Genomic DNA, 23,577 nt, shown 5'->3' with positions numbered 1-23,577 from the left:
ACTACAAATTCCCCAGCCATTGGCTGGGGCTAATAGGAATTGAAGCCCAAAACACCTAGAGGGAACCAGCTTGGAGAAAGCTGGTCTCTTCCCAGGTCATCAATGAGCGTATTTATTCCTGACTCTGTCTTTCATTGTGGAGGGATCTTGAAATTTATTGGCTTGCTTCTTCTCTGTTATGGAACTGTCTTGATTGAAGATTGACCTGAATAAAAGTAAAATCAACTTTAGGAAGTGTTGTGAGATCTATCGTTGGAGAGGGCTTTTAAGATCCAGGCTGTCAGTGATGGGTGGAATCTCTGACATGATGTAGTTTGCTTGGTGCCATTTTTCTGGAGTTCTTTTGTTGCTCTAAGCCTTTGGGGGGGGGGAGCTTCAAGAAGAGAGAGATCGAGAGAGATTAAGAGCAATCTCAAGTTTACTTAATACAATGGTATGATCAACTTTGTGTTGAATTGAGAACTAACAACTGGGTGACACATTCAATGACCCACTTCAGCACATTCTGAATCCACATTATGTGAATTAGGGAGTGGTTTACAGATACAATATTTGGAGGACTTTAAGCAGAAAATTGCAGTTGTGTAAAAAAAGGTCAATCTTTGTAGATTTTTCATAAAACCCCATGAGAATGGGAAACAATGGCAAGCTTAGCAAGTAATCATACTTTATTTGTGTCCACTTCTGACAACCATTCATATCACTACACTTGTCATTGTCTAATACTCCTTCTCCTTCTCCTGAATCAGGTCTACATTTTGTGAAGTTGCGCGCGCGCACACACACACACACACACACACACTTGAATGCAGCATAGATATCCAGAGATGGCCAAGTGGAACTTGTCACATTTCATGCAACTACCTGTATGTAACATTTAGGTACACAGGAACCTTTTCTGATAAACAATGGTAGGAACTCTTGCAATGTCCTAGGGGCTTATGAACATGTTTTTAGCAGGCCTCAAACTTTCTTGCGGGGGATAAATGTGTGTGTTTGGAGTGGTTTAACTACAGGAGATACCATGCAGAATTGGAATCCAAACATTGGCTTGCTCAGTACCAACTTTGGCATGTCAACCAATTTTTCTCCCCTATTTTTTTTTAAGGAAACATGTTGAAAATACACTATCTTAGCTTTCCTCCCCCTTCCTCATCCTGAATGCTCTCTTTTCTTTAGTTTCTAGCTTTAGTTTCTGGATTACATGCATCATAAGAGAGGCAGCCGCAACAGGTTTTACTTTGCATAGAAGTGCCTGTGGAAACAGTGATGTTGAAAAATATGGTTGACGTGAAAGGGCAATTTGATCACGTTACATAAATCCTGTTGTAGGTCCTGGAACAAAACATGAGCTCACACAGGAGGACCCTGTTTCTTCTAGCGATAGATGCCTTACATTTTTAAAAAGAAAAAGAAGACAATGTTTCCTATGGGAAGCAGACAATCAAAAGTGTTGATGTTGTCACTTCCACCCACTGGAATTAAGCTGTTCAATTAATTAAGATCATCTGTTTATATTATCAGCAAGAGATTTCTCAGTAATTGTACAATTAGTAACTGTAAACATCTCCTACATAGACTTTTGTGTTCACTATGTTTGTGTTGTTCAGATTTATCTTTTCTTAGTGACAGACTCCTGATTTCCCCATTGTTTGAGGCCATATTCCTTGGGGAAATATGACTTAACACGTCAAGATCCTCTGCATTGTTTTAGTGAGTTATACTATGTCCCAAAGTACCACATAATCCCCGCTCATAGAGGGACGTCATGTTCTTTTCTCCACCTAGCCCTCAAACTTCAAAATAGGAGCATGGAAAACTAATGCAATTGTGCTCTTGGGAATGCAATCATGCAGTCAGTTCAGTTCATCTGGATTTCAGAATGCAGATAAAAAATGCGCGTTGCTCACTTCCTGCATCTGACAAGCTAGTATGTCAGGGTAAAAAACTATGTGAAAACAGTTCTTCCTGATAAGCTAGCTTTCCACAGGCAGGAATGGATTGAGTTGCTTTTTTCCATGTGGTAGCTTTCAAACATTTTATTCCTCATCCACACCACAGGCGATAGTGGTACAGGAGGGTTTAACCATATATGCTGCAATGTCTTGTCATCTTGACTTTAACCAGAATTACCTGAAAGAAAACAAAAGCTTTTCACTTCATGAATCATTCCAATAGATTAGTCTCTTCCTGCCAGAAGTGTGTATCTATCCCTAACAACCAACAGCAATAGTGTGGAGAAAAGATCACACACATTTGGGCCCATGATGAGTATCATCCACACCACAGTGAGCTCCACTTGTTATCTTAATATGGTATCGATAACATTTAAATTGGTCTTTAGCACTGCTTGTGGACAGATACATATTCTTTCCTATGAGTAAGAAGAATACTATGTACACAAAGAGAGATCAGCCCATTGGAAAATGGTGTAGCTCGGCAGTAGAACACATTGCTGGAGCCTTGGTTAGTTCCCTTGGAATCTCATGTACCAGATGAAGGAAAGGCCTTTGACTGATACCTTGCAAAGTCACTGTAATCTGGACTAGATAATTTAGGGGGGAAATAATGTGGTAAACCTGCATCTGCACAACGGATGCCTTCTTCTGCCCCAGCTGCAACAAAATACGCCTCTCCCATATTGGTGTCTACAGCCACAGCAAGCACTGTAACTCTCCTACAGTTTGACTTAACCCCTGAAGGCTCACTCTTCCATCATCTCCTGAGACAGACAAATACCAACCAATTTAGTATAAGGTGGCTGCTCCTAATCATTGCACGTGTAGAAAATTAGCCTATTTGTGCAAAAGAGGAAGAAATTCCCTGCTATGGATCTTTAGAACTTATTGTGACCTCTGCATAGGTGCTGTTGGCCTGGCTTTCTGAGATTCCTTATCTGTTGCACAAAGCAAACAAATCCCTATTAATATTAGTTCAGGGTGAGTGACATGGATGCTTTGACATCACCTGAATTCTTGTCAGTCCATTCCACACTCCACCGAAAGAATCGTAACCCATTTCTAAATGTGATTCCTCCATGATACTGACATGGAAGCTTGTATGACAATTCATCCCCAGCCAGTGTTTGCAAGCATGAGATTAAACAAAAAAAGTGCTGAGCTTATCAATTTATTTCCAAGGTGATATTGTAGTAAGATACAGATAGAACAGTAATAAATTGACTGTTTTGGAATTCAGGAGGTATCCACCATGTCAGAACAGAATTTCAATGGAAAATTAAATGGGCTTTCATACTATTATTATTACACTAGTTGTTTCATACCGCAGAAATGGTTTTCTTTATTAGCTTTCAGTTTTTATACGATCTAGCCAGGCATGTGGAAATAAGATATATACTTGTGAAAGGTGAATAATTCATTGTGAAGAACAATGAATGTAGAAACTAGTTGTTGCCTATCTCTGCAACTGCGTTTTTTTATATATATAAAAACTGGATTGGTTTTTAGAATTGGGTTTTTAAAAAGTGGCTTGCGTTTCTCAATTAAATGTTTTCTCTGAAGGAACTCTCTCCCTCCTTCTCTCTCCCTCTCTTTATCTACTTCCTCCACCCCACCCCACCCTTGGGAAAGGAACACAGACAAACAAAATGACTCTACAATTATGTTTTGACAGGAAGAAACTGCAACATAAACCATGTGCCATTTTTCTCAAATAAAAGTATGATTATTACACTGGTTGACATTGCCTGCAAACCACATAAACTGTCCCTGCATCCATTCCCAATTACGTTGTTGATAGTTCTGGTCCAGTAACGGAAAAGCCCAGAGCTGTAAAAGCAAAGTGGGGGGGGGGGACACACAATATAATTTTATCTGATGAGGACAACAACACATCCGCTAATAAAATGCTTGTCAGGGCCAGCCACTGTCTAGGCAAAGAAGCTGGGAACTTGAGGATGCCCTTGGTGGGTCTGGCAACTTGCAATTATCTTGCAACTAGCACTTCTCTGTTGTGATTGATGGACAAAAGAATTTGAAAGAATCTTTTTGGCTGGAAAATATACTGCAACACTCTGATTAGGAACCGAGAACAGTATTTTCAGGGAACAAGGAAGGAAAAGGTATTCGATTTGTTTATGCTGCCTTGGGTGTCCTTGCTCTGTAGCTCCTGTGTGTCGCATGTGGGAGCGTAAACAACTTAATTCTAGGGTTCATGCGTTGACCTTTTCCTTGCTTTGATCTAAGTAGTGTCTGAAATACAGATGAGAAACCTGGAATACTGTCAGTACCCTTTCACAGAGGAAGAGATTTAAATGTGAAAGTGCACAATGACGAAGGCTCCAGTCGCAGTAGGCTTTGAACGGCGCGTAGGAGAAATGTACAGAAGAAGAATGATTATCTTGTGGGTTATGAATAAGGCCTACAACTAAGTATACCTTTGGCCTTTGGATTCTCCTGCTTTCCTGAAGGTAGAAAGTAAGTTTTACCATATCACAGCAGAGCATGGAGCTTTTTGATCTGCTCTTCTGGGTCAAGAGATTAATTCATGAGAACCCACTCTACATTTCACATAATAACTAGAAATCTTTTGCTGCTGCTCTATATCAAATAATGATGGGATAAAGGGAAAAGAAATGTAGGTGACACTGTATTTAAAAATATGTGCCAAATAACATCTTTAAAATGTGTTAATCTAAAATATATGTCGCCTGTTTAAATCTGACCAATAGATACTAGTCAAAATGGTTATACATTTGCTTTAGTGATGACGTTCTGAGATTTTAAGTCCAAAGACAACTTGATCCATCTGCAAGAATTTACACTGCTGTGTCTAGGAAATGATCTGTTCTGAATGAGTCTTAGCAAGCAAGCCAATAGCCAACCAAAGACCAGCTGAAGGGTTGTTAGAAGCAGCGCAAGAGTTGCTTCACAGATGCAGAAGGAATCCATGCATCCATGGCTGGCCTATATCAAGAGGATTGTTATTCTGTTTCTGATGTTTTGCAGAACTGCACAAAAAATGGAGGGCTTGTGAGCAAAGTGCAACAAGTACATTTCCTATATTTACTGACAGAATTTCAGTTCAGACAAATATCTGTATTTTTCCTATTAAATCTGGAAAAATATGTCCTATGAAACAATTAAATTGTGCTTTCTTTGTAGCCTTTTATGTGCCTTTCTTTGCTGCGTTCTCTGGGGCTCTCCGAGTCCTTTTTATTGGTAACTGCAGAGCAGGAACAGCTGTGTGCAATATGTAGCAGTGTAAATGGGATTTCTATGGGGATCATATAGAAAAGTCTTCCTGAAACAGTTTTCTAGAGAATTAACCAAGTAACATAACCATGCCTCTTATGCACAGGCAGGCAAATGATTAAGAGAATTTACTGTATTTTCTAGATGTGTGAAAATTTCACATGTAGTTATTGTGATAGTACCAGGTTCTAATATCACGTCGGGAGCCCGCATGAATAGAGGGGGCTTCTCACTTCAGACCTTTACCCTTAGACTTGTGGAGGCCTCTAAATGTGTACGGTTTGCGTGCTGCAGGGGGGCAGGGGGCAATATGCCCGTGATTCTCATACAGTTAGAGGGTTCAGTGTGTGGAGGGGATGCAAGCACTTTCCTGCTGGCCCCACCATACAGTGTCACATGTGATATGCACATGTTGAGGAAAGACCTCTATCTGCAGAGAGAGAGGCTTCCTTACTTATAATAAGCTGAATGCACATAAGCCCTCCATATAAGGCTCCCCAATAATGGAAGGGTCTCAGCTGGATGTCTAAACCCATTTTGCTAAACACAAGCCCCCTTAAGTTCTCCCCCACCCCTCAAAAAAATTATTACTTAAGAAAAATGAATGAAAGATAAAGAGTATAAAGAAATGCCCCCCTTAAGTTATTATATTTTCTAATTATATACTCATTGTATTAAATACCACTGGATAAGCTTATCAGCTATTTTAAATGTCAGCCGCATTAACGTTTGTATTCCTCCAATGATTTGTTTCTTTGTTTTTGTGACTGGTTAGGGCTCAGAACAATGTTGATTTCATGATTATTGTGGCTTCCTGAGTTGGGAACATTTGGTAGGGGAACATCTCAAATGTGACATCCCATTGTGAGGTCTTGCTCAACATGTTTTTTTCTGGGGGAGAGCCGTCACTTCTTGTAGCGTACAGAAAATGCTTCTGTTTTATCCTGAATCCATGAAATGGATTCTGTAATCGACACATACTTCAAATTACTCTTAGACGTATGACTGAAATGAACGAGGAGTTGTTAGCAAAGGCACTCTGCACTCTGTGAGACTTAGACAAACTTTGGAGCTTGATCCTTGATTCGTCAACAGTTGGTCACGGGGAGATGAACTTGTGAACTGACTCCACAGGAAAAGAATTGGGCTTGCTATGTGAAACTGTTATCATTGATGTTCGAGATCTTGACTAGCTCATTCACACTTGCATGTCATTACCTGTGCATATCACACACCCCTTGGCCACTGCAGAGGCTCAAGGGTTCCCGCCAAACTCGCCGATTCAAATGCGCTAATTCGCAATGGCCTCTGGGGGTGTGGCTTGGTGAGTGGACCTGAGGGAGGCAGGTTTCATTCAGTTCCACTTGCCAACAATAAAGCCTACCCTGCCCTCCTCATCCAGTCAGCCGGGAGCATCACCCACCCTTTCCCCAACCTTCATTTAAGTTGTTTGCTGCTTTAACCATGCCCAATTCCTATGCCAAGGCTTCCTACATCTGAAATCAATAAAGTTTTGGCCATTTTAAACCCCAGTCAGTTGCGTTGTCCAGTTATTTCACCCCCTTTAGCGGTTGGGCGTGCTGGATGGTGGACTCTGTGGCTGGGCACGCAATTTCAGTTTTCACACCCCAACCAGTAACCCATTCCCCAAAACCCCATTTCTAAATTTTAAGATCAGGCTTCACAAAAGAAATAGCATGATTGGGATGAGTATTTCTAAGGAGGGAAACAATTTGGTTAGCCACAAAGAACAATTCAGCCTTGCTTAGGAAGTATCCTCAGAAGAAAAACTTTCATTTGTAATCTTTCATTTGTACAACATAAAAAGAGCAAAACACATTAAAGCTCAGCTCAGCTGCGAGTAAAGTATTCAGTCGGCCAGATATCAAGGAAAACTCAAAAATAAAGAAGACGAGGAGCTAGATTAATCAAGTTAGATAATGAGAAATTATGGGCATGAATCCATGAGACAGGAGGGAACTGGGCAAATTATGTATCAGCATGTATCTTCTTTCCAATCAAAATTGGAAATGTCTTTATAGGAGCAGCTGGCAGAGAGCATAGGTGCTGCTTCCTTGGACGGTGTGGGGAGAGGCAGTGGCAAGGTCAGTGCTGCGCAAACGCATGGGCTGACGCAATATAAATGTGTGTCCACCAGTACACCTATGCAGCCTCCACCTCATAGCCTCCATGCCCAGTTCCCACACCAAAAGTAAATCAGCATTAATGTTGCCCTCAAAAAGGGAGCTGTGGTTGATTTTAACTTTGGTTTGTTAAAACAAGTTCCTAAACCATGCTTTGAAACTGGATTGCTCAAGTAAATCATAGTTCAGACTAACCACAGTGATTTTGTGTATGGTTAAGTTCATAACAGTCTGATTTTTCCTCTCCAGGTATTTGATGTGTTAAAGGATCCTTTTCAAATATAAAAGGATTCTGTGAGCAATAAGGAATTTATTCCCAGGTGAATTTTCAATACAATGTTCCCATGCTTCACGATTTGAGTAAACATGTCCATATTCATGTGAATATTCATGTCCTGATACAAATGATTATTCTGGTCTTCTACTTTTTTTTTAAGAGTTAACCTCACTCTTATCCATATAGATTTAAAACTTTTATTCAAGGCACCACCTGAAAGAAAGGCAAGGTGAGGATTAATCCGGGCACTGCGGCCATGAACTTGTTTTGTCTTCTGTATAACTGGAGACTCAGCACAGCAGCACAAGGGGTAATATATGTCAGACTGCCCACTGTGCTGAGACCTCTACACAAGCTGAGCACAGCAGGGTGAATGTCGCTGGGATTTGTTTTACAGGAAGCCTTCATTTCCTTGCTTTGGAGGGGTTAAGTGAGCCACTTCAACCACTGCTTCCCTTTGGGGGTTACAGTACGTAAAGGCAGCTCCAGTTTTCCCCAGAGGCTATGCCAGCAGAGAGCCGCTGTCAGAGGAGAACAGCAGGATGCAATGAATCAATGTATTCCCCAGCTGCCTTGGCTCTGCTTACTTCCGAGGCAGGGCTGTCCAGTTTCATGCTGTGATGGCCCCTCAGTGGCCTCCAGCCTGAAGCTGTCAAATTCGCCCCCGACAGGTTTTGGCCACAGGGGACCTGGTGTCCAGGTTTATTCTGGACGGAATCAGGCTGAATTTCATCCTTTTGCCTGAACCGTCTCTCTTGTGGTAGTGGAGGAAAACTGACTATAGAAACTTTGGACAGAGTCTATCAAGAACTACTCCAGTAGAAGCTCCAGTTAAGTGAATGTGGGCATTCAGTAAAATGAGTGTAATGTTTATTAGCTGTTAGCTGATAACTTGGCTGTAAGGGGTGACAAATGAAAGATTGGGCCGTCTCAGCAGCAGCCTAACAGTAGATACAGGCTGTGTTGTGGGTGACTAGAAGCCAGCAGTCCATCCTCATCCCCATACCTCCTCAACAGCAGTTATGGACCATGTATCCCTATCCTTCCCAGGATGGCAGTGGCAACAACAGGCCAGTGCCGTGATGGCATGAGAGTAGGAATTGCAAAAGGGGTGGGTCTGGCGACTGAGCAAGGAACATTGGTGAGAAAGAAGACTCAAGTCATCTCTTGTAGAGCTAAGAGTAACCAAGGCTATGTCCTTGATTGTATTGCTGACCACTCAGAATAATAGCCGAGACAGACTGTTTTAATGAAAAAATGACTTCCATGAAAATATTTCTTCTTATCTCAGCCGGGTTAGATCATGTTTTACTATACATCTTAAAACTCACTGTGTAAGTAAGTACATACAAAATACCTGCTCTGTGTAGAATACTGACCATGAGCGCATTCATTTTCAATTATCATTAAGGGTATAAAGCCAACAATTTGTTTTAAACAATTTCGGCTAGAATACAAGAAATAGGTTTACAACATTACGCAAATTAATCTATTTTTAGATTCATGTAGCTAGGATTTCTTAGCATATTTGTGTAGCTGTAAGTCCCACTATGTTAACTTGTACTCATTTTTAGTAAGTAGCCACAGAATCACAGTGTGTACTACTAACAACATAAACAACAACAACGCTGCCTTTATCAGTGGCAAGATTTGCCCCACCCATGTGGGGAGCTCACAGAATGGCACTCACATGTGGGGGGAAAGCCAGTAGAGTCTGGCAGGGCAGCATTGCTTACCTGGCTTCCCAACACCAACGAAATCAAGGGGACTTACTCATTACTCAATATCCACTCAGAAGTGAGTGGATATTTATAGAATTGCACTGTAAATGTTATTCTCTTTCAAAAATGCTGGAGGCGGAGTTTGAGTTGAGGATTGCTCTGCAACATTTGGAACTGCAAAACCTAATGCATAACTATGGTTTGTAGCCAATGCTAGAGTAGAGTTCTGCTTGCATAAAATGACTTCCCTTTATCCTCTTTATGCATGCCCCCAAACTCTGCTCTGGAAGGTTTCCCAAATCTATGAAGTAGGTGTTGAATATATGTAAGGGCTGCAGGAGAGAGGAGAGGAAGACAGAGTTCCACTGAGCAATGCTATATAGTTGCAATCAGCACGTTAGTCCAGAGTGCACAGATAACTTTGGGCCATATTGGAATTCACAAATATTGACTTTTTCAAACATCTCTAGGGTATGCATAACTCATCTTATGATCATTTAACCCTTTGGATCAAACCATCAGATTATTGCACCGTTTAAACACTTGCCCTTGACATTTTGGCTTTTGTTTAACCACTCATGGCCACTCAATCAATTTTGTTGGCTTCCACACACATTTAGAAGAATAATTCTTATAAAGCTATACATATGTCGCCCTTAAGGGCAACCTGTGCACTAACCATGATGAAACCAATGGACTTGACTGCCTTGGCACAGATTTAGGTTTTAGTCTACTTTTTCATCATTTGAAGAACTCCCTATTAAATAATGTGTTTGTCATCATATGGCATACTGCTGAATATCTATTTTTCATTCACTTAACCTGTATATTAAGTGAATGAAAAATAGATATTCAGTGATATGCCATATGATGGCAAACACATTATTTAATAGGGAGTTCTTCAAATGATGAAAAAGCTCTATCTATGATAGGTAGCAAGTGCCCAAGTCATTCCTTGATAACTTCTGACATCATGTAGAAAACTGTATTTGTATTAATCCATATGGATGATTCATGATTTCCTGGCATTGAGACATTTAATGGGAACAAGGAGGATGCAAACAATACACCATTGCCATCAAATAAAAATACGATGTTAATAATTTGCTGTACGCTGTTAAAATTGTATCTGAATTCCATTAGTCCCATTGACGCCTTAAGCCCAATGGCATTTGACTGTAATGACTTTACCATCCCTTTGAATGGAGGGAGCCAATCAATGTGTTCATGCCTTTTCATGTGTCTCAGGCAAAGCATCTGAGCAGCATAGAACTCCTGAAAGAACAAAAATGTAGAACTGATTTGAACATAGCTTTTTTCACTAGCAAGTCAATATTTACCGATCATTGCTTGTCCAGTAAAGTTTTCTTTTTTCCCCTATTTAAAATAATAGTAATAACAACAGCATTTCAGTTATATCTGGACCTTTCACAAATTTCCAGTGCATTCCCCAAACGTTGTTTTGCAATGCTTGCGAGGTATCTTTGCCAGTGGTTATTTGGTTGGGCATAATTAACCCAGGTAGTAATGCAACCACAGAATGAATGCCTGATTGCTTTCAAGAATATCTACTCTGGCCAAGATGAGAAAAACAAACTTGTTTACAAAGGTTCCAAAATTCCCGATCTATAAACCCTGCAGTTTGCTGCTTCCCTCAAACCATGCAGCATTCAATAGCATTGTAAATTATGATTAAAAAAATTGAAGAATAAATTTAAGCCCTTGGGTCCCAGAATTGATTTGTGTTATGCGTTTCAAGACTTTGATTTATTAAGAAACATGTTGTTGATTAATATGTTTTGAATATATTGTACGAAGTGAAGAGGACTATTTTAGGATAGATATTCACTGTCCTTATATAATTTTTTCATCCTTTTTTAAAAAATAAATTTGGCTTAGAAAGGTCAGATTTCCTTATGCCAATAACAAGAATGGTTATAAGGGTAATGTTAAAAAAAATATGCTCGCACATCCCATTCACGGAATGACTTCTGCTTGCACAATGGAACATTTCCTCTCTGTCCTCTCATGCACCCCACATTTTCTCTAGATTGGAGGAAAAGCCAGAGTATATTTAGAGAGGAAAGTAGAGGAACAGACAGTTTCATTGCACAAGCAGAAGTCCTTGTTCAAATGGGATTACTTCAGTGGCTACAACCCACTCCTCCTGACTTCAGTACAACCATTCACACATGGCTGGTGGATGCTAAACCTAGAGGCAGTGCCTAGGAAGTCACATGAGTGGTACTCACATGGGCAGTGCATGAGAGCTTCCCATTCTCCTCCTTCGAAAAAGAAACAATGCACACTTAAACAGTATAGTTGTATAAGTACTTAGTACCTAAAGTGTTTTGCCTTACTTAAGAAGGCTTTCCTGCTGTCACAGCTATTTCTAGGCCAGGGAAACTTGCTTGTGGCCTCTACATCTTCTGTTTCTCACCCTATCCTTCTTCTTGTTTGTAAAGAAACAAGAGACACTTAACAAGCACAAGAGTACAATTGTTTGCCATCTAACTACACTGAAAAGTGTCATACCTTGATTCCATAGAGGTTTAATCCTATGTACACATACCATATGTGACAATAAGTTTTTCTTTTGCATAATGTACATCTGGCAGAAAAATAAATGATTTCATTAAAGAATAATTTTTAGGGTTAGGATTAGCATTTTGCCCCAGTATTCAGCCTTAAATAATTCCCAGAGTTGCTTACAATAACCAGTAATATCCAAATAAGAGTAGGCAAAGCCTAGTCTATTCTCCTACCTGTGGGATGGCCCTCCAGATGAGAGGGAAAAGGTCTACCAGCTCCTTCTGAACATCACTAGCTACTAGTTGTTTCTATGTCAGTTCAATCAATGCTTTAGTCATGCAAATGTGACAGTCATTTTTTGGCAAGCAATTTCTCCTAACGTAATGCAACTGTGTATGATAATTTCACTAATTTATGCCCTTATTATTATTAATGCACACTTTTACCAATTTACTCATTTTTGTACGCATTATTGGTTAGACAGCTGCCTCACAAAATTTGGATAAGTGTGGATTTCAAGGATACCTACATTTAGGGTTATGTATTATTTCAGGAAGTGCAAATAGCAGAGGTATATATCAAAATGTAAACCAAACTAAAAATTTCCACACACACCATTTTTATAGACCCACTTATTTCCTGTGAAAATAAATGGATATTTGGAGACTGGGGGGAAGGTGGGTGAATTCTAATATTTTGAGGAGGGGGCAGATAGCTTACTATGATTGACAAAGCAGCAGAGGACTACATTTTGCTCAACCTAAAATTGCTGCCATTTCAAGGGGTGGTAGAGTTGAAATAAATGGCAGCTTGACAATGTTTGTTATTAACACCAGAATAGTTTAGTAGAAATGATACTGCATTAGAGTATATAGAAAATGGGCATAATAATACTAATCCACCTTACAGGTTCAATATATATGAAGCACTTTGAGCACTATACAAATGTGAATGTAAATTAAACTAAAAGGAAGAGATCACGATAAAGCATAGTTTTAAGGGGGGAACTGCTTTAACTTTTTCCAGGCACTTGATTACAGAAATCCTTTTCTACCCTATTTATACAGGGCCTGGGGCTGACGCTGAAATAAATCAAGAGTAATATTGCTGGCGCAACTTCATTGGCTTCCTAGTATTAAATAAGAAGGCGCCTCTTAGAGCATGTCCATTTAAGTCCGTCATTCCTGCAGATGGTCATTGAGTGCAACTTAATTCCACAGGAATTTAGTCAGTCAGGCCCAGTGACTAAACACAAGCCAGCCTTGTAAGGAAACAATAAAAGGAGCTTGTTTCCTTTTAGAAAATGGAGGGAAATGGCAGCACTGGTCTAAAACGAATTTGTGAACAGGAGTGTGACCACTGTATATGAGTCTCCAGTAAAATCTTTACAAGCATCTAGTTGAGGGAGTAATGCCAACACCATGATAAAGTTAATTAGCCAAAACTGTAAAAGTTTTTAATAGTGAACACCATACGAGACAATTTATACCACTTGGGAGTTTTCCTTGCACCCCTTGAGGGTTGTAATAAAAGCATGTTTTCTACACTGTGCCACTTATATCTGAAGTTGAAGGTGGGGGGAAAGCATGTTGCAACTTTTATACTTGAATCTTAGCAGAAGAGAGGGTTTGGAGGAGGTGGATACAATAATAAGCAGAGGGTTGAAAGCAGCCATGTATTCTTGAAATGAAATAAAGGCTCACATTTGCAGTGTTCTTGCTCATTCACTTAAGAATTGAAGCCCATCGTTTTCTTAAACAAAATGTCAATTGTCCTTCACATAAAGAACGATTAAGATTCTATCTTCTACTGTTTGATAAACCTCTCACATTCAGTGAGTGACTGAATGCTTCTCCCTTCAGTCAGCACAGTGCCAGGAATGGTTCCTTGCTTGAATAGGCTGACAGAAACTGTCTGTAACATGACAGTAAATGGGGAAAACCCGGCATGCATGTTCTGTAGGCACTTCAATGCTTCTGTATATGCAAGCAGCCTTGAATAAGCAAGCTGCTATGAATGTTGTTGATTAATTGTCCCTTGGGCAACACTTTAAGTTTCTGGACTAATATTCAAAGGTGTGCTTCCCCCCTGCCAAAAAAAAACTTAGGGTACCCCAAAACTCCCACCATGTTCTTTGATTGCAATCTGAGGTGCACAAATGAAGGCAAACAAGGCCAATGAGAATATCAGCAGATTGCTGAAATATACAAACTATTTAGTGAGGGGCTAAGGGGGTGTAACTCATCTGGAGCAGCCCGTTGGGAAATGCGTACACTAAATAGCTAAATATGCACCAATAAGGTCCAGCCACCAATTGCTAGAAACATATGTATGTTCCTACAAAAAAGCTATATACTTTCATTCATTGTCCTCTTGCTATCTCACCATGTTGTTGTTTAGTCGTCTTAGTCATGTTCAACTCTCCGTGACCCCATGAACCAGAGCATGCTTTGGAATGACCACTCCACGCTTAAAATGGGGGGCGCCCTTTGCGTGGACGAGCGCAGCCCCTAGATCTGGAGCGGCTCCAACAGCATAGGCTTGGTTTGCCTTCCCTCAGGTGGGATACCTGGAGGTCTCCGCCTACCTCAGTCAGTTGTCCAATCCCACCTGGGGGAAGCGTTGCCAAGGAGACCAGGCCAGGTAGGGGAGGGATTACCTGCCCACACAATAGAGGGAGGATCTTACCTGGGAATAAAGTTGTGGCCAATTTAATCCCATAGCACGTTGTCATGAGTCGTTATTTCACATGACGCGGGGGACCGCGCGGGATCTGGGGACTCCGCCTGTCCACGCAAACTGTCACTTTCTTCTCAAAGCTTCTCCTTTTTTTATGTCCATGGAGTTTTCTCAGCAAAATACTGGAGTGGTTTGCCAGTTCCTTCTCCAGGTGAATCACATTTAGCCTAAACCCTCGGCTATGACCTGTCCATCTCGGGTGGCCCTGCACGGCATAACTCATAGCTTCTTGGAGTTATTTAAGCCCCTTTGCCACGACAAGGCAGTGATCCATGAAGGGGTATCTCACCATACTCAACTAGCAAATACCTGCTTTCTGTACCTTGCATAGTCCTGCTCTCTGAACACGTTCATCATCTCTATTAGTTTCCAGATTTTGAATTTATAATTTTCCTGATAATTCAATTATTCCATCAAAAGAAATGTGAACTACATTATTTTCTTAAAACCTGTTATAAAAACCAATGAATCATTTACCAAAACCCCCCACAAAAAACCCAATGAGTAATGGCAAGCAAATGAAGGTTGCAGTCCCATACGCATGTCAGTGAGACTAAGTTCCACTGAACACAACAGGGCTTACTTCTTTGGAGACGTGTAGGATTGCAATGCAAAGATCTGAATATGGAAAAGGGAGGGAAATTATATATATTGACATAATGTGGGTTCAAATTATATAGCTTAGGATTTAGAGACCTCTGCAAATGTGAACATTTCAATTCTATTTTATTTTTAAAAGAAGGTGGGGGACTTGTTCCTTGGAGGTTTTTAAGCAGAGGTTGGATAGCCATGTATGAGCTAGTTGTGATTCCTGCATTGCGTTGGGTTGCAGGAGGTTGGACTAGATGACCCTCAGGATCCCTTCCAACTATACAATTCTATGATTCTTTCTTAAAAAGCCACTGTGTGGGTTCTCCATTCTCACTGATGGCTATAGAGCAGCTGTAATAAAAAATTACAAGTAATGAGTATTTGTCATAAACTCACAAGCAAATCAGTGTTTATTGAAGGATTCTAGTCTGGATAAATATTGAATCTGTTGTTTGGAAATGGATTCATCCTTTCTTCAAGCATTTCCATTAGTAGAAGACAGAAGACAGATATAATTTCCTGGAATTCTGCAGAAGAGGAGAGAGATTTGAATATAGAGCTTGGGAATGATTTGCTTTTGTTTCTTTGCAGATGACAATGAATGTACAAATGTCACACAACTTTGTGGAGAAAATGCCAACTGCACAAATACAGTAGGAAGTTATTACTGCATGTGCGTACCTGGATTCCGGTCAAGTAATCGTAATACCACCTTTGTGACCAATGATGGGACTTCTTGTGTAGGTAAGATACCAGGAGATATGCTTCTTTTGCTGCGTGTTTTCTCTGGTTCAATATAAACCACCAAAAATTGTATGGAACTGTAGAGCTTGAGTCTCTTGTTGCCAGTCATGAAACTTCTACTTAAATATTCCACTCTATTTTCATTCAGCTTCTGAATCATAAACTTGTAAGTTCTGATATCCTCCCATAAACATGATTCAGTTAGCCTCAGCTAACCTTTTTCAGTCATCCCACAAAGAACACAGGACATTTCAAGCATAATAGTTCCACAAATAGTTTTTTCTGCCTTATCCTTTTTTGTCTACCATCCACTTGACTGGATAAGTAATAAGAAGGATTTCAACCTCTGGGGGGCCACTAGGGGGCGCATTGGAAGATGGCTGACAATAACATCTCTCCGACCCACACGAGGTAATTTGGAGGCTATGATGGGAGTAATTAGCCTCCCTACCCCCCCAGGATGGTGGGGGGGGGACTGCCCTTGCCTGCTGTGCCCTATACCACCCCCGAATTTGTGGGGATCGGGGCACTAGGCACAAAGCCCTCCTGTGGGATTCCAGCACTCCCAGACGCCGTCCCTGATCCGCACCACTAGCTGCAAGAACTTCAAAAGAAACAATTTGGATGAAGGAATGCACATATTTCAAGGAAGGAGGGGGAGTAAAGACTGCTAACAGAAGAGATCTCTGATAAAACAAGACAAGAATAAATCATGAGAAGATACGCCAAGATACGGTATGGCAAATGACTGATGGGGGAGGGAGGAAAAACTTTGCTTTCTTTCCTTATGTGATTAAACAAGAATCCCCTCCCCTCACGAGTCAGAAATGTCATTTTAAGGACTTAAGCTATGGATTTAAGGCTGTGTGGAGATAAACTTTCGAACCAAAGCATGTTTTAAGAAGAGTGTGGAATGTATAAGAGCTTTGGAATGACGCAGTTAAAAATGCCGTCGCCATATTGGGAAGTTCTGTCGGAGGTCTTGAGTCTGGGAGGAGAAATAGAGAAATAGAGCTGCTTTTATATTGTGGGTGAAACTCCTCAGAGGGACTTAAGAGCGACAGTTTTGCGAGATTAATGATGGAAAGAGCGATGTTATCTATGAAGGCGATGATATATGGAAACCATCTCGATTTGAGGATTGGAAGAACGGAAAAATTCACACAGGATTAATATTGGTGTTTATCGGCTTAAGGGGACTATCAGAAGAGATCATAAAGAAAAAAGAGAAAATATATGAACAAGATGTGATGTGGAAACAGCAAGATAAGACTGGATAGAATTATGAACCCTGTTTGGACTGATTTGGTCTGATTTGGACATTAATGCAGTAGCAAGAAGATGATCAGAATCCCCCTTCGGATCTTGAAATATGGGTCCCCCCAACAAAATTTAAAATTCGGCTTTGTAATTCGGAATTTATGTGAAGTGATTTAATTTGATTTGATTGGCCGGTTAATAATTTTTTTTTTTAATAGAAGGATTTCAACCTCACATTTCCTACCATGAATTGGGGAAAGGGGTGGCCGACCCCATAGCTGATGTTCTGAGGAAGTTAAATGGAGGTTTCATAGTCACCCATCATTGACATACCCTGTCCTGCTAGAATTGGAGCTCTAGCAAAGAGAAGGAAAAAGTAGGGTTCGGGTATCTGATAAGGTTGCAGGGTAATATCGCTTACATTGCCCCATACCCAGGATTCAGACATAGCAGCGGGTGTAGCAGCAAGGCCCATTCCTGAGAGATGAGCCTTTGGAAATGGTCCTCCCAGTCCAAGCTTCTCAGAACTATGTTCACCAAGTTAACTTCATACGTCTTCATATTCATCTTCTCACTAGCTGAAGGATCCAGGAGCCCAGGAGAAGTGCATTGAAACAGGAATATGGGGAGCTGCCTTATACCAAGTCAAACAATTGGTCCATGCATATCAGGATTGTCTACACTGACTGGGTGTGCCTCTCCAGGGTTTGGGGTGAGGTTCTCTCCAAGCCTTACCTTGGGAGGCTGAGGACTGAACCTGGAACCCACAGTAGTGCATGCAAGGCAGGTGCTTAACACTGAGCTATGGCTATGGTGTTTCAAAGAACTCCCCACTCACTACTGTATCAGGAACGGCTCTGTGCTCTTATTCATTACAGACATGGATATCTGCTACCTTAAATTATAGTAAATGGAAAAGCTTGCCATGAACCCCATTTCTCTATTCAATATCCTATCAAGCTCAAACCACAGTTAACAAGTAAAATAAACATAATATACTGTAGTCTACCCTTCTACAATATGTTACGTACTCTTTGGAATTTACATATCTGAAACAGAATATATTTAGGATATATATTGAATAAAAATCTACTAGAAAAATGTATGCGTTAACCTTTTTATAGACCCAATGGATTCCTCTTTTCTGGAAGAACTATATATATTGTGTTGTTGTTTTTTTCTTCTTCTGGCATTTTTCCTCATGATGCTGTGCTGCCCCCTCTGGGACTAGGGAAAACATCAATAAATCCACATTCTCTTGGCAAGTATATTATGCCTGTGCTGATTGCAGCTTGTTTGAGATACATCTCTCACACTTTCTCGTACTGGTTAATTAATTCTTCTCATTGTACACCCAGTATAAGATAAATGCCTATGGAGGTGACTGTTTAACTTTTTTTTTTTTAAGATTGCTTCATACTTCTGTGAAACTCTTTTTTATTAACACTGTTGACCCCAATGCCATAAGTATTTTGTTCTTGATTTTGAGAATGTGAGACCCTGTTGTCCATAAATGGGATTCATGGCTTGATAGGAGATCACACAGAGAAAGTGGTCATTATTATTGTTGTTGTTGTTAGTTGTTGTTGTTGTTGTTGCGTGGACAAGTGGAGACCCCCCCAACCCCAGGCGACACCCGGATGAAATAATGACTCATGTGCTATGGGATTGAAATTGGCCACAACTTTATTAAAAGATTCAGATGTAGGGAGATCTTGGCTTAGGCATTGGGTGTTTGCGTGTTGAGTCCCACAATGCCACCCCCCAAAATAATTCACACTGCACACTTCAATATTTGTTTAAGTTTTTGGCATAATTTTGGCCACAACTTTATTCAAATGCAAAAAATGTGAGTGGTTGCTTAGGCATTGGTTATGACTATCTGTCCTTGCCCCCCAAGGACAGAGCTGGTCCCTTCCGGACACCACCGGAAGCCAGCGTGGGAAACAAGTATTGGGTGAGAGATGAAGCTGGGACACAGACCCACACCTCTCACCCTCATGTTCCTGTGGGGCTTGCACGGCCCAAGTCCAGGTCCATGGACAAGGACGAAAAGAATGGCAAGCCCCTGGATTCCTTTAACGGAATTCCCTTTCCGCATCATTTGGAGGGGTAGGCACTTACCCCTCCAAGCACCAATTTAACCAATGCCTAACCGCCAACCTTACAAGTTGTGACGATTTGCTACGCAGTAGGCAAAAACCAAATGGCACCAGCCAATCAGCCAGATGGCAAAATTCCTACCAGGCCCCCGCTCCAAGGCGAACGACCCCATGACAGGCATAGCAAGGTCAAGCGAGCAAAACAAAAAACCACCCTATAAAAGGGAGGGAGGGCGGGTGATCCGGTGCAAAACGGCTAAGAGGACATCCCATCGTCTGGCCTCTGTATTTAAAGCCTCTGACCCCTCCTCCGAATTGGCAACAATCAAAATTCCCCAGCAACCCAATTAACCTCTTAAAGGCTAGGGTTCCACCAAATTTGCCTAGTCATGACAGGGTGGCCTGTTCCCCCAACCGCAACACGTGCTCTCTGTTAGGGAGAACACGTTTTATCCCTCCCAGTGCCCGGTCGGGGATCTGGGGAACATCAGGGTTATCCTAAAGTGTAGGGATTGGGCTGGCTCTGGAAAACGTATGTTTAAGCAGAGTGTCCGCCCCCCATTTCGCTGCAACACAGGGGAGAGAACTGACAACCTATTGGTGTATGGCCCATGACTCCCCTCAAAACAACCCCTTTAACGGGGAACCCTGGGATCGCCACTGTGGAGAGGGCATGGGTCACCGCTTCACGCCCCCCCCCCATTTAGGGAAGATAGACTAAAGGATTCCGCCCAAGGCCTGAAACCACCAAAGTTGTGAAGTTTTGCTACGGGGAAGGCTACCCAGTCCTTCCCAGTCCTTTAACAGCAACCAATGATGTAGCAGCGCTCACACACCTGTGAAGAAGAGGTTAACCTGCAAAAGAAAGCATAACTGAGGGAGGGCAGGGTCGGAGAAGCTCTGGAGTCAATTGAGGACTCCTAGGTAAGTTCCACCCTCTATTGTGTGAGTAGGGCAGACCAGCTCCCCTGACAACGCCTCCCTAGCTGGGATTGGTTAACTGTCTGAGGTTAGATGGGAACTTCCAGGTATCCAGCTTGGGGGGGGGGCGGGCGAAGCCAGGCAGTATTTCCAGGGGTCACGTAGGATCAGGAGGGGCTGTGTGCGACCACGCAAAAAGACCCCCCCCCCATTTGATGTGAAGAGCGGTTGTTGTTGTTGTTGTCGGCCAAAATTCCCAGGGCAGTTCAAAACATGAAATACAAAATGAGAATACAAAATACATAATAAAACAAACAAAAACAACCCAATAATTCCCCTTCCCACAAACACATTTAACAAGAATATATCTCTGGACTCAACAACAAAAATAGCAGTTTTGAGAAGTAAAGGTAAAAGGTAAAGGAACCCTGGACGGTTAAGTCCAATCAAAGGCGACTATGGGGTTGTGGCGCCCATCTCGCTTTTGAGAAGTAGCAGAATATCAGTGGCAGACAAAATGGACACTGGCAGCACAGTCCTATGTATCATTAATCCCATTGTGTTCAATGGGGATTACTCTGTTTAAGGTTGCCGTTTCAGATCCTACATTGATCTTGTAATCTTTGACCGTCAGCCATGGCAGCACTTAATTGGTTAAGGGTGTGAAAATGTGAGCATGCTTGCTTAAAACCCATCTTCTCCACTTCCACCCTGCAAAAGATGATCAGAGCTGTCAGTGGTAGCCACCGGGTTGAGAGAGAAGAGATTATTGTGCAACCTGGCAACTTTCTATTTCACCTTAAACAGTACTGGGCTAACTGCAATATTCCTAGCCTGCCACAGTAGCTTTATCTCATCACCACCCCAGTTATCAGCTGCTGCTCCTCATCCTCTGGCTATCACTTTCTGGTTGCTTGTCAGACAGAGCAAGCAGGGCATGGGATCTACTGCCCTTCCTTTTCTCCCTTATATCGTATGGGCTGGAGTGAGGAGCAGATAAACAAACAGGATCCAATGGTGAAGACAAAGGGTAGATCCAGGAGGTTCATGACAGTGTTCCCCCTGCTGGATGATGGGCATTTTGGCAGATGGCCAGCATGCTTGGGCATCCTTGAAGCTCGCCTTAGATTTCCAAAGACAATCCAATGTATTTTCTAATTGGCCTCAACTGGCCAGTCCTTGTGTAAGCAGTTCTTGAACTACACCTTGAGTTTATTAAAATTACGAATTATATGTTGGGGTGGGGAAGGAACTTATAATAAATGATTTATGGTGGTGATTAACTTCTTCCTTTTGTGCTTATAATTTTGAACTACGCTGAATTATGTATAACTATCTTTGCACAGTGTTTATCGCATTTGGGGAGAAAGTGCTGTTCGTATTAATTTATGCATTAATTTTTAATACTCTATTTATAAGTGCACTTCTAAACCTGATCGATATGCAGTATATTATTTTGTCACTCAGCTTAAAAGGCATTGCGGGCTGTTCCAAGTTTGTCTGTCCCTTGGTAGAAAGCCATTTATTTGTATTTAGGAATGCAGCTCCCCCCCCTTTTTTTTTTTTTTTTGCAGCTGACATGAAGAGAAAAACCCTTGTAATAATAAACTGATCTCCGACTGATCTATTCAACCATTATGAAAAGGGATGTTTTGCCACGGTTTCCTTGTACTTGACACTTGCATTTTTTGACAAGTGAATCTATGTTGTAGCAGTGTGTTCTGCATTATCCTGCTTATCAAACTAGTCTTGTTTACAGTTTCCTACTATGCAGAGGTTACGTGGAGCCTATTCTTTTATCATGTCGAGAGAGGAAAGGGTGATGCTGCCTGTGGGAAATTTTAGCAATGATATTCCATGCAGCATGATAAATGGAAAGACATTGAGCTTTATATTGTGCCCCCTATCCTGGGATAGGTAAAGAGTGCTGGCTGGAGATCAGGATTTCAAGTGAGGGCAAGGCTGGGATTGAAGAGCTTTGAATCCTTCTCACGCCGCCCTGCCAGCCCTGAGCCACTTTGCGAGGCTGGGATCATTTAGTGTTCCCTGTGCACCAGCATACCACGCTACACCACTGCAATAAATAAAACATACAAAAGTACACCCCCCCGAACATCAGCATAGTGCATTTCTGTCACACAGGGAAACCACAGCTAGTTCTCGCACAATCGAGATTAGGGGCCAGGATTTCCTGTCAGGTACAGGTAGGTCCAGGGCTGGATTTAGGTTTGATGAGGCCCTAAGCTCCTGAAGGTAATGGTGCCCTTTATGCGTCCAGCTGTCCTTTGTCAACAACAAATTGTTGTTGTTTTTTGTGTTGAATATATGCTATATGGTAATGACCGCTCCCCGCTTAAAATGGGGGGCGCCTTTTGCGTGGACGCATGCAGCCCCTGGATCTGGAGCGGCCCCAACAGCATAGGCTTGGCTTTGCCTTCCCTCAGGTGGGATACCTGGAGGTCTCCGCCTACCTCAGTCAGTTGTCCAATCCCACCTGGGGGAAGCGTTGCCAAGGAGACCAGGCCAGGTAGGGGAGGGATTACCTGCCCACACAATAGAGGGAGGATCTTACCTAGGAATCCTCACTTGGCTCCAGAGCTTCTCCCACCCTACCCACCCTCAGTTAATGTCTTATTTTGCAGGTTAACTTTTCTTCACAGGTTTTGCAGGTTAACTTTTCTTCACAGGTATGCGGGCGCTGCTACGTTAAGGTCGCTGTTAAAGGGCTGGAAAGGAATTTCCCTGCATTGGCAGGTTTTGCCTTTCCCGTAGCAAAACGTCACAACTTTGGCGGTATCAGGCCTTGGGCGGAATCCTTTTGTCCATCTTCCTCTTGCGGCGGCGATACCAGGGTTCCCCGTTAAAGGGGTTTTCTGAAGGGAGGCTTTGGCCGTACACCGAAAGGTCGTCATTGCTCTCTCCTGCGGTGGCGGCGTTATGGGGGCGGCCATCTCTGCTTGAACATATGTCCTCCAGAGCCGGCCCATCCCCCACACACACACTGGATAACCCTGGTGCTCCCTAGGTCCCCGGCTGGGGACCGGGGAGGGAGAACGCCCAATGTCTGAGCCAAGGTCTACCCACATTTGAAATTTAATAAAGTTGTGGCCAATTTAATCCCATAGCACATTGTCTTGAGTCGTTATTCCACATGACGGGGGGACCGTGCGGGATCTGGGGACTCCGCCTGTCCATGCAATTTATGGACCTAATAGGTATCTAAAGCCATTTGCACATAACAAAGTATGTATTTTATCAAAGTAATTGCTAGACTGAAATACAATTAAGAAGTATATTAACAGTGAAATAATTATTAAGCTCTAACTTAAAATG

General features: G+C 41.9%; 1 protein-coding gene across 3 annotated transcripts in view; it reads left to right on the top strand.

Annotated features, from left to right (window-relative positions):
• ADGRL4 (adhesion G protein-coupled receptor L4) overlaps positions 1–23,577 on the top strand; it is a 91,750-nt gene that overhangs the window by 26,842 nt on the left and 41,331 nt on the right. For all 3 annotated transcript variants that reach the window (XM_081193742.1, XM_081193741.1, XM_081193743.1), the window contains one exon: positions 15,809–15,961. In XM_081193742.1, coding sequence (XP_081049868.1) covers positions 15,809–15,961 — 153 coding nt within the window. The remainder of the gene's footprint in view (positions 1–15,808; positions 15,962–23,577) is intronic.

Source organism: Podarcis bocagei, assembly GCF_964188305.1.
Source record: "Podarcis bocagei genome assembly, chromosome: 5".
NCBI classification, from domain to species: Eukaryota; Metazoa; Chordata; class Lepidosauria; order Squamata; family Lacertidae; genus Podarcis; species Podarcis bocagei.
The sequence above is the reverse complement of the archived record's forward strand: the minus strand, read 5'-3'. Positions and strand labels throughout refer to the sequence as shown.